This window comes from Salmo salar, chromosome ssa05 (genome assembly GCF_905237065.1).
Source record: "Salmo salar chromosome ssa05, Ssal_v3.1, whole genome shotgun sequence".
In the NCBI taxonomy this organism is placed as follows: domain Eukaryota; kingdom Metazoa; phylum Chordata; class Actinopteri; order Salmoniformes; family Salmonidae; genus Salmo; species Salmo salar.
In genome coordinates this window covers 73,622,597-73,636,605 of record NC_059446.1, presented here as the reverse complement: position 1 = coordinate 73,636,605, position 14,009 = coordinate 73,622,597, and the positions used below count along the sequence as shown (strand labels likewise).

The window sequence follows — 14,009 nt, the reverse complement described above, 5'->3', positions numbered from 1 at the left end:
GACAATAAAGTCAATAAAGTTACAAGGTTAACTCAGATAGTCCATGAAGCAAGTTTGTTAGCTATTTATCAATCATATTGCTTGGGGATAGAAGCTGTTCAAGAGCCTGTTGGTGTCAGACTTGATGCACCGGTACCACTTGTACTGTGGCAGCAGAGAAAATAGTCTATGGCTTGAGTGGTTGGAGTCTAAAAGTAGTGCACTGGGCCTTTAGCCCACTGGGCCTTTCCTAGTCCTGGATACATGGGCCTACAAAAGGGGGCTGCCAGTTGCCCATCCCTGGTCTAAACTCTGGTCTACATACAGCCAGTTCCATTTGAATATTTGACTTGGGTCACAGCAACATTGTTCACAGAGGGCGAATTATACTGTGACATTCAGGGGTCTCTATTTTTTTCATGGGACCTCGTGTGCACACCCAAAAAAATGTATGGGCCTAATAGTAAAGACATGATATTTAACTGTCTGTTTTTTTATTTAGCATGAACACAACCAGTCATAATGTTTTCATCTTTATTGTCAAACAAATCACTTAAAAAAGTAGGCTACCTGCGCATGTTCATCTACTCAAGCATCGAAACAATGCATTGTGCACTCACGCAATTTGATGAATCTGTTACAAAACACCAAAAAGTGTAATGACATTCAGTGACTGTCGTTGGGTCTATGCTCTTGTAGCCTGAATTAATATTTTTTTTATAAAAAGAAAAGTTGGGACACCTGAAAAGGGTCTGAGATACGGGACTGTCCGGAGATGACAACCCGTACTGGGCACAGATGTTAATTTTATTGAATAGTTTGAGTTATGGCCTTGTCTCAGAGGAGTGTGCCTCAGAGCCAGATGCTGATAATGGGTTGGTTGCCCTATGAAAAAAACAATCTGATAAGTTTTAAGGATGTTTTTCAAAAACCTCCAAATAGCCTATAATTTACATTCTCAGAACGTTAATAAAAAATATTTAAATCTCACCTTTCTGGTTAAAATAGCTGTAAATTGCTGAGGTGTAGTCACTTTTGAGGACACAAGCTCAAGTACACAATACAAATATGATAAAAATATTACATGTTTTATGTGATGTATTTCCTATTCAACAAAACTGTATGAAGAAGGCTTAAAATAACTCATATGCTTTCTAAATACAGCATAATCAAGTTATAAACCTACTAACTCTAAGATTCCACCTTCCTTGTAACTGTGAAATGCATATTTGTATGTTTAGTGTTAGAGAAAATGTGCATATTTGCTGAAGGTCTCTCTTGATGAAAACGTCTGCCCCCATCGTTGCGAATGTCTCACAGAGCTCTAGCTTAGCTTCCCAAACTCGTTAGGAACTCGCCTTTCATTTCATATTAATCTTGTCCTCTGTAATCGATGAACAGCATTCTTACATAAGTATTCTTCTTGTCCAGATGGGTTAGGGCAGTGTGCAGTGTGATTGCATCGTCTGTGGACCTATTGGGGCGGTAAGCAAATTGGAGTGGGTCTAGGGTGTCAGGTAGGGTGGAGGTGATATGATCCTCGACTAGTCTCTCAAAGCACTTCATGATGAAGGAAGTGAGTGTTACGGGGCGATAGTCGTTTAGCTCATTTACCTTAGCTTTCTTGGGAACAGGAACAATGGTGTCCCTCTTAAAGCATGTGGGAACAGCAGACTGGAATAGGGATTGATTGAATATGTCTGTAAACACACCAGCCAGCTAGTCTGCACATGCTCTGAGGACGCAGCCTTGCGAGGGTTAACACGTTTAAATGTTTTACTCACATTGGCTGCGGTGAAGGAGAGCCCACATGTTTTGGTAGCGGGCTGTGTCACCGGCACTGTATTGTCCTCAAAGCGAGCAAAGAAGTTGTTTAATTTGCCTGGGAGCAAGATGTCGATGTTGTAATAAAGATAATCTAACGTTTTACCTAATGATATATAAGGAGGGCATTTGCACAACATGTTTCACAACAGCACACAACAAAATTCCAGAGACATATTGAGCAACCAACTGATACCAATCACGACCACACCCAGAGGACAGATGGCTGACTTAAGAACTCACACAAAAATGTCAAGACATGAAAGCGCCCTAGCCACACGAACTGACCACTGGTGTAAAAAACAACATTCCATGAATATCGCAACCACCCAGACACGAATTACCAGAAATACACACACACACACACACTTAGGTGTGTTGGACTCCGAGGACAAAGGACACTGCCAAGGGCCAATGGGAAGTGGACACCACCTGGAGAGTGGACCGTCCCTCCACTCATCGACCAGTCAGGAGAGCGGACCTACTAGACTCAACGTCAACACACTGTTATTTCATTGTATAAATTGGATGCACACTATGTTTCGGGGCTCTCTTCTGCTAGTTCCCTATGAGCTAAACGAAGGAGTCCGTGCACGCTTTGCCAAATATCTTTGTCTCATAATAAACTGCCTTACTATAAACTGAATCCACCCGGTCCAGCGTCTTGACTTGGTCTCCTTCTCAAGTAACTGATCATCAACAAAATCTTAATAGCGATGAGCCATACATGAACAATGTAAGGACAGACATAGAAAAATGATGACTGATGCGTAACCTACACTGTTTTATCAGACACATTGATACTATGTTGTAGTGTCTTAAATGCATTGACTCATGAACCATAATAGTTGATTTACAGTGATAGTAGAAAATAGAATCGGGTGGAATCAAGCACTATAAAAGATTAATAGCGTCCTCTTGTGGCATTGAACTGAACAGCAGACACGATTAAAAAAAAAGTTTATATGCGCCACTAATCCCATGGCTTTCATTTTAAACATTATTGGGTTAATGGCTAGGTCATGTCACCCGAGACAGAAGTCCAACTTCTGTCAGATAAGAGCAAATAATTATATATTTTTTATTACTGAGCAAATTCTGATTTCCCAACTGGCTCTATTGTATTTATGAGGTTATGTTTGGCAAACAGAATAGAGCACGGGAGAGGTGAGTAATATGGCGTAATAAACACACATACATTTGTACCTAATTTCCCCTTTTCCTCCTTCCCCCTGCTGTTCCCTCTATTGCCTGCCCTGCACCTCGACTGCAGCAGGATGTATGTCTTTTCATAGACTCACAACCCTAAGCACAGTGTCTTTGCAAAACACACGCACGCACCCATACACACACGCACACAAATGGTGAGCAAAGGAGGATATCTTACTATTGTATGATTTGTGTGTGACACAGAGAGACAGAGATAGAGAGCAAGGACTTAGATGCAGCATCCTATATTAATATTTAAATAAAGTTAAATAAATGTTAAATAATTTTTTTTAAAACATTCCCATAGGCACTCATCAGTGTGACCACAAACACCTCCACTGGTTCCTGATAGTCTACTGGTTCATCCAGGGGTTGTATTTGGGACTTGATGGGTAGTAAAATACACTTTACTTTTCCCTGATTGAATTCTATTCCCACGGTGTGCCATTCAATTGAACCTTTGGACACATCCTCCCACAGCTATGTAAACCTTGGGTGACGATATCCCACAAAACAATGAGTCACTTCCATGCCTCACCATTCTGTGATTCCCTGAAGTATGAGATGGCGCTGAATGGGGAGGAAGCTCAGAGATAGTTTCTCCTGTCCCACAGCAAACGGAAGGTCTTCCTACAGCAGCGGGCAGCATTCTGATTACATAGATCCAGGATTTCCTCAAAGTCCCCTTTCAAGAAGGATAATAGCGGGACTGACCCAAATTAGCGAAGAGGAACTGAGTGCAGTCTCTAGGACAAAGTATGTTGTGCTGCTCAGTGGTTGAGTATGACGACTGACTTGCCTGACAGCATTCCCGAAAAGGGAGGCATTGAAGCCATTTTTTTACACCCATAGTAATTACATAAGTTTCTATCAACCTCTGAGTTGGTGTCAGAGACCTCTCATTAATGTAGTCTAATTATTTGCATTTTATTTATTTAACTAGGAAAGTCAGTTAAGAACAAATTCTTATTTACAATCACGGCCCACCCCGGACGACGCTATGGGACACCCAATCACGGCCGGGTGTGATGCAGCCTGGATTCGAACCAGGTTACTGTAGTGGCGTCTCTTGCACTGATATGCAGTGCCTTAGACGTCTGCGCCACTCGGGAGCCCCTTATGCTTGTAACAAAAACCTTGTATCAAAAACATTAGTTATTGATTGTTTGATCATGTGTTCACTTGATTTAGACCCTAGACCAGGTCATTCTCCCTCCGTAAAACACTCCCTAATAAAATATCGCGTCACTTCCTTGCCAATCCCTTAGAAAAAGAAATATTAGAAAGGGCTGAACGACGCTGGGAAAGAGCGAGAAGAAGCCAGAAGAGAAGATAAAGAAGAAAAGACCGATGAAAAGAGGGATAGTGAGGCGGGAGGAAGAGAAACACAAGCGTAATCAAAGTAAGTTTTCCATACTTTTTCTGCTTTGGAAACACTCCCCTCAGAAACTTGATCGGCGGAGCGCAAGTTTTGTCCCCTTTCCTCCGCATCGACATCACTCATTATGGCCTTCCATAGACTACTACTGCTTGGCAATCTATATGATACGTTTTAGAGTTCAATTCGCAGACATTCGCTATTTGTTGAAATGGGGTCCCGAGTTATGGCTGGCAGGAAGTTTGACATACTGTAGCCTGCCGCGCCGCATAAAAGCGATCCGTTTTATGAGGAGTTGTTGATTTTGCTTTGATGAGGCATATCACTTGCAAGTACAAGGGGACTAATTAACTTTCACCCGCTTACTGTTTCATCCTCTGATGAAAGTTATTGGTAAATGGTAAACAAATAACAGTCATGTCAGACTGCTTTTTAAATGTTGGCTACCTTATTGTTTTTAAAAGCTCAGTAACACCAGTTTGAGCCCATTTTCAATATAGTTTTCAATTCAATGCAATAGTGGATCATTGTAATTGCTTTTAGTATTGCCCTAGATAGTGTTTGTCTATGGCTTTAAAGTCTCCTACCCCGAGGGAAGGAATCCAGGCAGAAGTATGTTTCACTTGCAAGTCCCAGCATGGCCTTGGCATAAATATCAATGCCAAACGACTCGTTGGTTTCTCACACTCTTGCACAACAGTGATGTTTTCATGTAGGCCTGTCATGACAGGTCACTGTATATAAGACCATAGAAGTCTGCCCTATACAGTGACACAAATCCAGGGAAATGGCCCCTCAGTGACAGCTTGGCTCTGGGCCCCTCATATTCACTTTCTCTCTGTTATCTATGTTGACAGTCTAGAATGGACTTCTCTGTTCACTGTAGGTTTATATACTGGCACAATACCTTTTTGTGAAGGTATTTTATTTCTGTTATGTGTCTTCTAAATAGGTTTATTGAGTTGATATTTGTCTCACACTGACTGAACTTGGCTCAGAGTCCGCATAAATAGATTACGTCAAAGTAAGAACATCAAGGTAGGTCGTTAGTAGTTTCATTTATTCTGCCAGTGTGTTTTCTGATGCATAGAATATCATGTTTCTGCTTGACGTGTTGTCTCATCCAACTGGTTTTATTTTCTCCCGTCTCTGGCCTCTTTCTTTATTTCTGTCACTCTTTCATTTTTTTCCCACCCTCTCTTCTCTACACCACTTTTTCCTCTCCCTCTGAACCCTATCTTCTCTCTCTCTCTTGCCTCCTTTCTCCATAATTCTTTCTCCCTCTCTCAGCTGTCATGCCACTCCACAAGTCGTCCCACAAGGCACCTCGCCTGGACCCCACCATGATCTCAGCTCCGCTGGGGGACTTCCGCCACACCATGCACATCGGGAGGGGCGGAGATGCTTTCGGTGACACCTCCTTCCTGGCTACTGTCGGCCCCAGCCCTGACCCTGGGTCTCCGGGTGCCACGGCAACAAACGACTCAATGGCGCCCGTTGATTCCGAGACGCCACTTAACCACACTGATGATGTCACGGATGGCTTCGGAAGCCCACTGAACAGTGAGCTTCAGCATTCCGAGTCGGTGTCGTCTTTCACACTCGATATGGATTTCGACCTGGGCCCATCCATCATGGGTGATGTGCTGGGGGTGATGGATGGACTGGGGCTGGACTCAGACTGGACTAGGACTCGCGCTAATGAGGAAGACGTCTCCAGTCCAAGCAAAAGTCTTGTCGTTGAAGTGGAGAATTTTAAAATGGCGGCGGAGGATCAGTCTGTCAGCATAAGGAACGAGCTGAATGAGAAGAAGCTTTTAGGGATCGAGGGAGATGAGGTGGGAGATGGAAGGATAATAGAGGGGACTGGAGGGATCAAGGCCAAAGGCCAGAGACCGAAGGTGAGATTCAGCGACAAACGAGAGGAGATAATTCGCCAAGCGTCGGAGGAGGAAGGTCAGGGGTTAGATGTTGAGGAAGAGTATGTAAGTCCCACCGAGGAAGATCGAGAGAGAGGGAACAACGTCATCAGCGTGCCAATCGCGGGAATAGAGGTACAGCCCACCAATCACAAGGCGGATTCACCTTCCAGTCCCGCCTCCTCACACAGCTCAGAGTATGAGGGTGTCACCCCATTGGACAGGAGGAGGGTTGACAACTGTCACTCAGAGACTGATTCCGAGGAGGAGGAGGAGGAGGAAGGGGGAGACAATGGACGGGGCTACACATTTGAAGATGAGTTTGATGATGAAATCGGCCTATAAGAGTGCTACGGGGTGTTTTACGTCAATCAATCAGAGGATAAAATGGTTCCTAATTGGTTGTGAACTATGTACAGTTTACTTCCTCTGTGCATTGTTCTGCAAATTATCATTCAAAAGGGAGGTTTAACCAAAGCTAAGTATTTCAGAACAACAACTGGATATTTGAAGAGTCTCTGTTGAAATGTTTTTGGGACCAAATTGCTCCTTTTCATCCTGTCATAGACATGCAGTTAGTCAACAGTTACTACAGGAATCCGTTTCATTGAATCAATCTTATAAGCTCCAATTGATGGACAGAAAACATTTGACCTTTTGAAATAGCCACCTAGTATTCACATCAGATTTGAAATGCTACATTTTTAACAGACACTGTACTTCAATTTATTATGTCTCAATTCAAAATACACAAAGAATAGCCTAGTATTGTTTTAGGCCAAGCAGTTTCAGTGAATAAATAGCCTAGTTTGCAGCACTTTAATTCATTTCAAGAAACTGGAAGCTTTACTGTTAAATCAGTGCTCAGTAAAAGATAATGACAGTTTTCTTTTTAATGAAAATGATTAAGGCAAAATGAAATGTTTTAACTACCATGTTTTAGTTTTTACCAGGTCAAAGGTGTTTCTTAAGAGAAAGTGCATATGATACAGAAAGACTAGTATCTTATGCTGAAGGTGCCTTAAAGGGAGTGGTATTGTTCATATCCCTGTGCTTTAACTCACTATAGCCATGTCTTCCTTCTTTAAGTTGTATTTTCATATCATGTATTGCTCAGAGCAAATTGCTTTGTTGTCCGTTTTGCATTGCGTCTTAATGCCCTTTAGAAACAAACTAAATTAATCAGCCTTTTTAGGACAAATATAGAATTCTTTGCCACCTGTTTCTCCACCTAATTCATGGAAAGTGTTTTTTTTCTGAGTGATTTTATTGTTAAATGCCACTGGGTTGTTCCACGAAATGAGTCCTTTTTAGGTAATGTAACTTGGTTAAATTATTTTTATATATTTCACCTAATTTTAACATTCTGTAATGATGAGCACATTTTCATGTTAATAAAACATGTTTTCCCATCTCAAGAGGTTAAATAAATAAAAATAATTTAACTGCCAAATAAAGTAACAGGGTTGACAGAAACAGGGTTAATGATTTCATCTTAAATCAGCCATAGATCCCCTTGTGACAGGAGGAATGGAAGCTTGTTGCCTGCAACAGGGAGGGGCAATTGAATGCAAGGTTCACAACATTTTATGAAATTAAGCATTATTAGCCTGTAGCAATGGGTAGCAGGGTTGACGAGTTAAATCTCGACCCACTCAGTTTTCCACCACAACACCAGAAAATGGCCTAAAAGAGTAGAACCAGCTCACCTGCGTTTACACTATGATTTGACTATTAGTTTATTTTTGAAAAAAATATTTAAAAAGGAATAGTTTCATGATATTAAGATGGGTTCGGTTCACGTAATAGGGTTGGCCTTAAAATGAGGGACTTTTATTTTTTCTTAATTTTTTTCATGTTTACCTTAATGAATCACTAATCTCATGAAATAAAAAAAATATCTTCAGAAATGACTGTCAAAGCAACAGAATAATTAGCGTTTTACAATTTTGGGGAGAAGTGGATTAAAATCTTCTGAGAAGTCAGTGCACAGAGGGACATGTCAATGCTGAATTTTATTCATAAAAAAAAAAAATCTGATTTATATAATTTTCCATGTGGTCTACTTAATTTAATATAACAGGCTTTTAAAATCTAATATTGGTGCACAATTTCTACTTAAAATATCAAAGGATGCAAAAGCAACTCATTTCATGGAACAACCCTACTCTGTTTATGGATACCTAATTTTAAGAATTTCCTCTTATTTAGAGCTTTAATATCTATGGTGTTTTCATGAAATAAATCTATCATTCCTATTTTTTTTTAACTGTGAACTGTTCACATTCCAATATTTAATTTCTCAAGTCAGAATTTTTCTGACCTAAATTACATCCAATGTAGGCCTATTTTTATTTTAATGCATTTATCCTGTGTAGTCAAATTACAAAAGTTCTTAGTATTGTTTTTAACAACCACTGACAATCTCTGAAATTGATGTGCTTCATCTCATGTTTTGAATTTCAGTTGCAAAGCATGTATGACCTTATATTTAATGCTTCTTTTGGACCAACATTGTACATTGTTGGGTTAAATGCGGAAGACACATTTCAGTTGAATGCATTCAGGTGTACAACTGACTAGGTATCCCCTTTCCCCTTACAAGTAATGCTGAAGGGAGGAGGGGAGGGGGTCTGGAAAGAAATGCCTCTGGACATGTTCTTTATCTCCTGATGGATCCTTTTGGATATGCTGGTTACTTCAATAAACATATTTCCTTACATTGTAATGTTTCAGCAAAGTGTTTCCTTGTCAGTGTACTCATTAACTTATGTGGAAAGATGGCAGGAATATGAATGCGAGAATACACTGTACTATGTCTGTATTTGGACAGGAATGCCAGCCTTTAAAATGTGACTATATTCTCCAGAATTTTGGATATGAGATAATGTTTCATATGAGGTGACAGGACAGAATGTCACCTTTTTATTTGAGGGTATTTTACTGTTTAGAAATGAAAGCACTTTATCGATCTAGTTCCTCCCCCCCATTTGAAGATGTCAAGCATTTGGACAAATGTCGCTTCTAGTCTGCCAAAGTAATCAAAAGTTTAATATTTGGTCCCAAATTCCTAGCACATATTGACTACATCAAAATTGTGACCACAAACTCATTGGATGCATTTGCAGTTTGTTTTTGTTTTGCCCAATAGAAACTGAATGATGACTTGAGTAATTTTCTAAGTGAGTAGATACAATGTTTCTGAACACTTCTAAATCAATCCTGATAATACCATGATTAAAAAAAATCATTCATGAATAATGAGTGAGACAGTTAGGCTCCAACAAAGCATGCAAACCTGTCACCATTACCAATAATGGGGGAGATGAGCATTTTTTGGGGGGTATGCTCTTTATCCCTCTAACTTTCTCACTCATCATTCACAAATCATTTATGATTATCTATAATCATGTTAGCATTCTTATTCATGTAGGTGTTCACAAACACCTATTCTTACGATAAAAGTGTCTCAAATGACAGTACATTATTCACCATTCACTTCCTGTTGAACAAACATCGTCCGAAACACAACCAAAACAAGCTGTAAATAGACCCCTTTCTGTGTTTACAAATATTGCCGCACGAGGGCGCTGTGCAAGTTGGTGGCAGAAAAAGGGGGAGTTCTTATAGAACACCAGCAACAACAAAAAAAGCCTATTTACATGTAGTTTATGAGTGACTTTCACACTACTTTTGGATTATGATTGGATTATAAGGCTCGTATGCATGTCCTGCTTAATATAATGTTTGTGTCATCATCGCAAATCAACTGCATTATATTTCAACCAGCTTTTGAACAGCCTATATCAACGAGCGTTAGCATTCTAGCTAACAACTGCTGCATCCAAAATGAGTTATTTTGCAAAGATCCCAACCCAAATATAATCTTAACGACTGTTCAAGCAAGAATCAAAACATAATTGTAAGCGTATGAGAACCCCAAAAAGTTATTTTGTTTAGAAGTAATAAAAACGTAAATCTAGGGTATGTTGAATGGGCAGATGGCAATTGCTTTCTTACTGCCGCCAAGAGTAGCTCGCATCTGTGCATGATGTCAGTGTGTCATGTACTGGAAAAGGGTCTATGCATCCAAGACGTTTGTAGTTCTGATCTGGCGGACTCACTAAACGCAAATGCTTTGTTTGTAAATTATGTCTGTTGAGTGTTGGAGTGTGCCCCTGGCTATCAGTAAATACAAAAATTAAATGGTACCATCTGTTTTGCTTAATATAAGAAATTAGAAATGATTTATACTTTTATTTTTTATTCTTAAGTACATTTTAGCAATTACATTTACTTTTGATACTTAAGTATATTTAAAACCAAATACTTTTAGACTTTTACTCAAGTAGTATTTTACTGGGTGACTCACTTTTACTTGAGTCATTTTCTATTAAGGCATCTTTACTTTTACTCAAGTATGATTTTTGGGTACTTTTTCCACAACTGCTAATAGGCCGTTTTGAGTATGCCAAAAAATATACAATTTTATAGTATGTGACATTTCAAAAATCGAGTATACTTTAAATGCGCAGATGTCATACTCATTTCGGCTTTGACAACAGCTGATAATTAATTGGGATGTGCTACCGAAATTAGTCAATAATGCGAAACCATGCAGTCCAGCATGACGCATTCTCAGTATGCGAAAATAGAACGTTTTATATTATGTGAATTTTCTTAAATCGTGTATGGTTTAAATGCCAGGATGTTATGCTAATTTTGGCTCTTCATATAGTAGAATTCGATGCACACTTTTCCACAATGCATTGGAAGAGGTGGGCTGCGACTGATAAGCCCCTAGTTCTCTTCCAACAAAACTAGGCTATTATTTATTGGGAAGATGCCTAATAGCAAGCTTCTGCGGCAACCTGGGCTTAGAACATTTTATATTATTCTGTATGTAAATCCGGGACACTCCATTTAGTATATGTTACGTCTGGTATGGTTACATATGACAGATGGTTACTCAAGTCAAAAACAAAAGGAGGATGGTCGTGTGGATGGGTCAGCGTATAACGTGAACGTCTAGAAACTTTTCAGCTACATTGCAACTACTTAGCATGTTAGCTAACCCTTCCGTTAACCCGAACGCCCAGCCTAGCTAATGTTAGCCACCTAGCTTGAATTCGTAACACATCATACGTTTAGCAAATTCGTAAGTTATGAAATGAGTAATGGACATCCAAAAATTAATACATACAATACGTGTTCAAATGCCGTTTTTGTTCATACAATGATCACGAGTATCGCATCGTAGACTAGTCTTTTTTCTCCTTAAAAACTACGTGGATTTATATGTTTTCTAATTGAAAAGTGTTTCTTGTTCTTTTTGCCTTCGTCAGAGCTTTTAAATACTAAACCATATTTTGATTTGTGAATGTGTAGGCACCAGGGACTTGGGATGTGGCCGTGTTATTGATGTCATATTAATCAGGTCTTTTGATTTGAACATATGGATTGTTTTAGTTTTGTAGGCGTGGCTATCTATTTAATTAATGGATCAAGCCTCAGCCTTCATTCTGATCTCGTTCCCAATGATCAGTACTTTAGTTTATTATGCTGCTGTCCAGCAGTTCTGAATTTGCATGCACCCGACTGTCCACGTTTTACGTGCAATAGCCCTTTGATTTGAACATTTTAAACGTTTGTGTGTACTACTAGGCTGTTTGATTTCATTATTATATGTTACAGCACTTTGTTGGAATGGAACCAAATTAGTTTGTCTTCAGTCCTTAAATAGGATAGATGAGCTATATGGTCTAGTATGGTGTAGGTCAAATGTGATAGTCTTCCTATAACCAGCCTGAGTGGGCCTATAACTCCATTCCAATTCAGAGTTTAGAGAAATGAATCGAATTGGAAATGAACTATTATCAGGCTGGTTAATGTAATGCATGTCTGTTGAATTTGGAAAAAATCCACCCACACTCTACCCCGCCCCACCTACTCAGCCAATTAGGAGCCGCTACTGAGTTCCAGCTGTGGCATACCGCATACTTTTTACTAAACGGTACATGCAAAATAGAATGCAACGGTGAGTGAATAGCATGGAGTTTAAGTATGTAGTATGCTAGTATGGGTATTTGGACAAGACCCTGTGTACATATACAGCGCTGGAAAAAATGTAGAGACCAATGCAAAATTATCAGTGTCACTATTTATAGGTATGTGTTTTGGTAAAATTAACATTTTTGTTGTATTCTATAAACTACTGACAACATTTCTCCCAAATTCCAAATAAAAATATTGTCATTTACAGCATTTATTTGCATAAAATGACAACTGGTCAAAATAACAAAAAAGATGCAGTGTTGTCAGACCTCGAGTAATGCAAAGAAAATAAGTTCATATTCATTTTTAAACAACACAATACTAATGTTTTAACTTAGGAAGAGTTCAGAAATCAATATTTGGTGGAATAACCCTGATTATCAATCACCGCTTTCATGCGTCTTGGCATGCTCTCCACCAGTCTTTCACATTGATGTTGGGGGACTTTATGCCACTCCTGGCGCAAAAATTCAAGCAGCTCGGCTTTGATGGCTTGTGACCATCCATCTTCCTCTTGATCACATTCCAGAGGTTTTCAATGGGGTTCAGGTCTGGAGATTGGGCTGGCCATGACAGGGTCTTGATCTGGTGGTCCTCCATCCACACCTTGATTGACCTGGCTGTGTGGCATAGAGCATTGTCCTGCTGGAAAAACTATTCCTCAGAGTTGGGGAACATTGTCAGAGCAGAAGGAAGCAAGTTCTTTCAGGACAACCTGGTACGTGGCTTGATTCGTGCGTTCTTTACAAAGACAAATCTGCCCGATTCCAGCCTTGCTGAAGCACCCCCAGATCATCTCAGATCCTCCACCAAATCTCACTGTGGGTGCGAGACCTGGAGAGGCCTACAAGCCAGTGTTTCGCACCCACTGTAAAATTTGGTGGAGGATCGGTGATGCGAGGATTGGTTTCTGAGGTTTGGAATTTCCAGCAGGACAATGCTCCATGCCACACAGCCAGGTCAATCAAGGTGTGGATGGAGGACCACCAGATCAAGAATGTGATCAAGAGGAAGATGGATGGTCACAAGCCAACCTGCTTGAATTTTTGCGCCAGGAGTGGCATAAAGTCCCCCAACATCAATGTGAAAGACTGGTGGAGAGCATGCCAAGACGCATGAAAGCTATGATTGAAAATCAAGATTATTCCACCAAATATTCCTAAATTGAAACATTAGTATGGTGTTTAAAAATGAATACGAACTTGTTTTCTTTGCATTTTTCGAGGTCTTACAACAACTGCATATTTTTTGTTATTTTGACCAGTTGTCATTTTCTGCAAATAAATGCTCTAAATGAAAGTTTTATTTGGAATTTGGGAGAAATGTTGTCAGTAGATTATAGAATAAAACAAAAATGTTCATTTTACCCAAACACATAGCTATAAATAGTAAAACCAGTGACACTGATAATTTTGCAGTGGTCTTTTAATTTTTTCCACAGCTGTATATAAAAATACCCTCAAATAAAATGTAACACTGTACTAAACCCTTTGATCTAAAAGCAAAATGTAATTTTAGCATCACTCTACAAATACAGACATAGGGTGGTGTACATTAATGGAAATGAATAGCTCATGATCTCATTCCTTCATGTCAACCAACAGGCATTTTGTTGGGTTGAGAAAAAATATACACCAAAACAGTAA

The 14,009-nt window shown here is 39.6% G+C and overlaps 1 protein-coding gene across 1 annotated transcript; it reads left to right on the top strand.

Annotated features, from left to right (window-relative positions):
* Window positions 1-3,609: 3,609 nt before the first annotated feature.
* Window positions 3,610-9,037, top strand: cdc42ep5 (CDC42 effector protein (Rho GTPase binding) 5). Its single transcript, XM_014201688.2, has 2 exons — window positions 3,610-4,414; window positions 5,681-9,037. Exons 1-2 carry the CDS (start codon window positions 4,363-4,365, stop codon window positions 6,652-6,654), a joined length of 1,026 nt encoding a protein of 341 aa, XP_014057163.1. The 5' UTR covers window positions 3,610-4,362; the 3' UTR covers window positions 6,655-9,037.
* The last annotated feature ends 4,972 nt before the right edge of the window (window positions 9,038-14,009 follow it).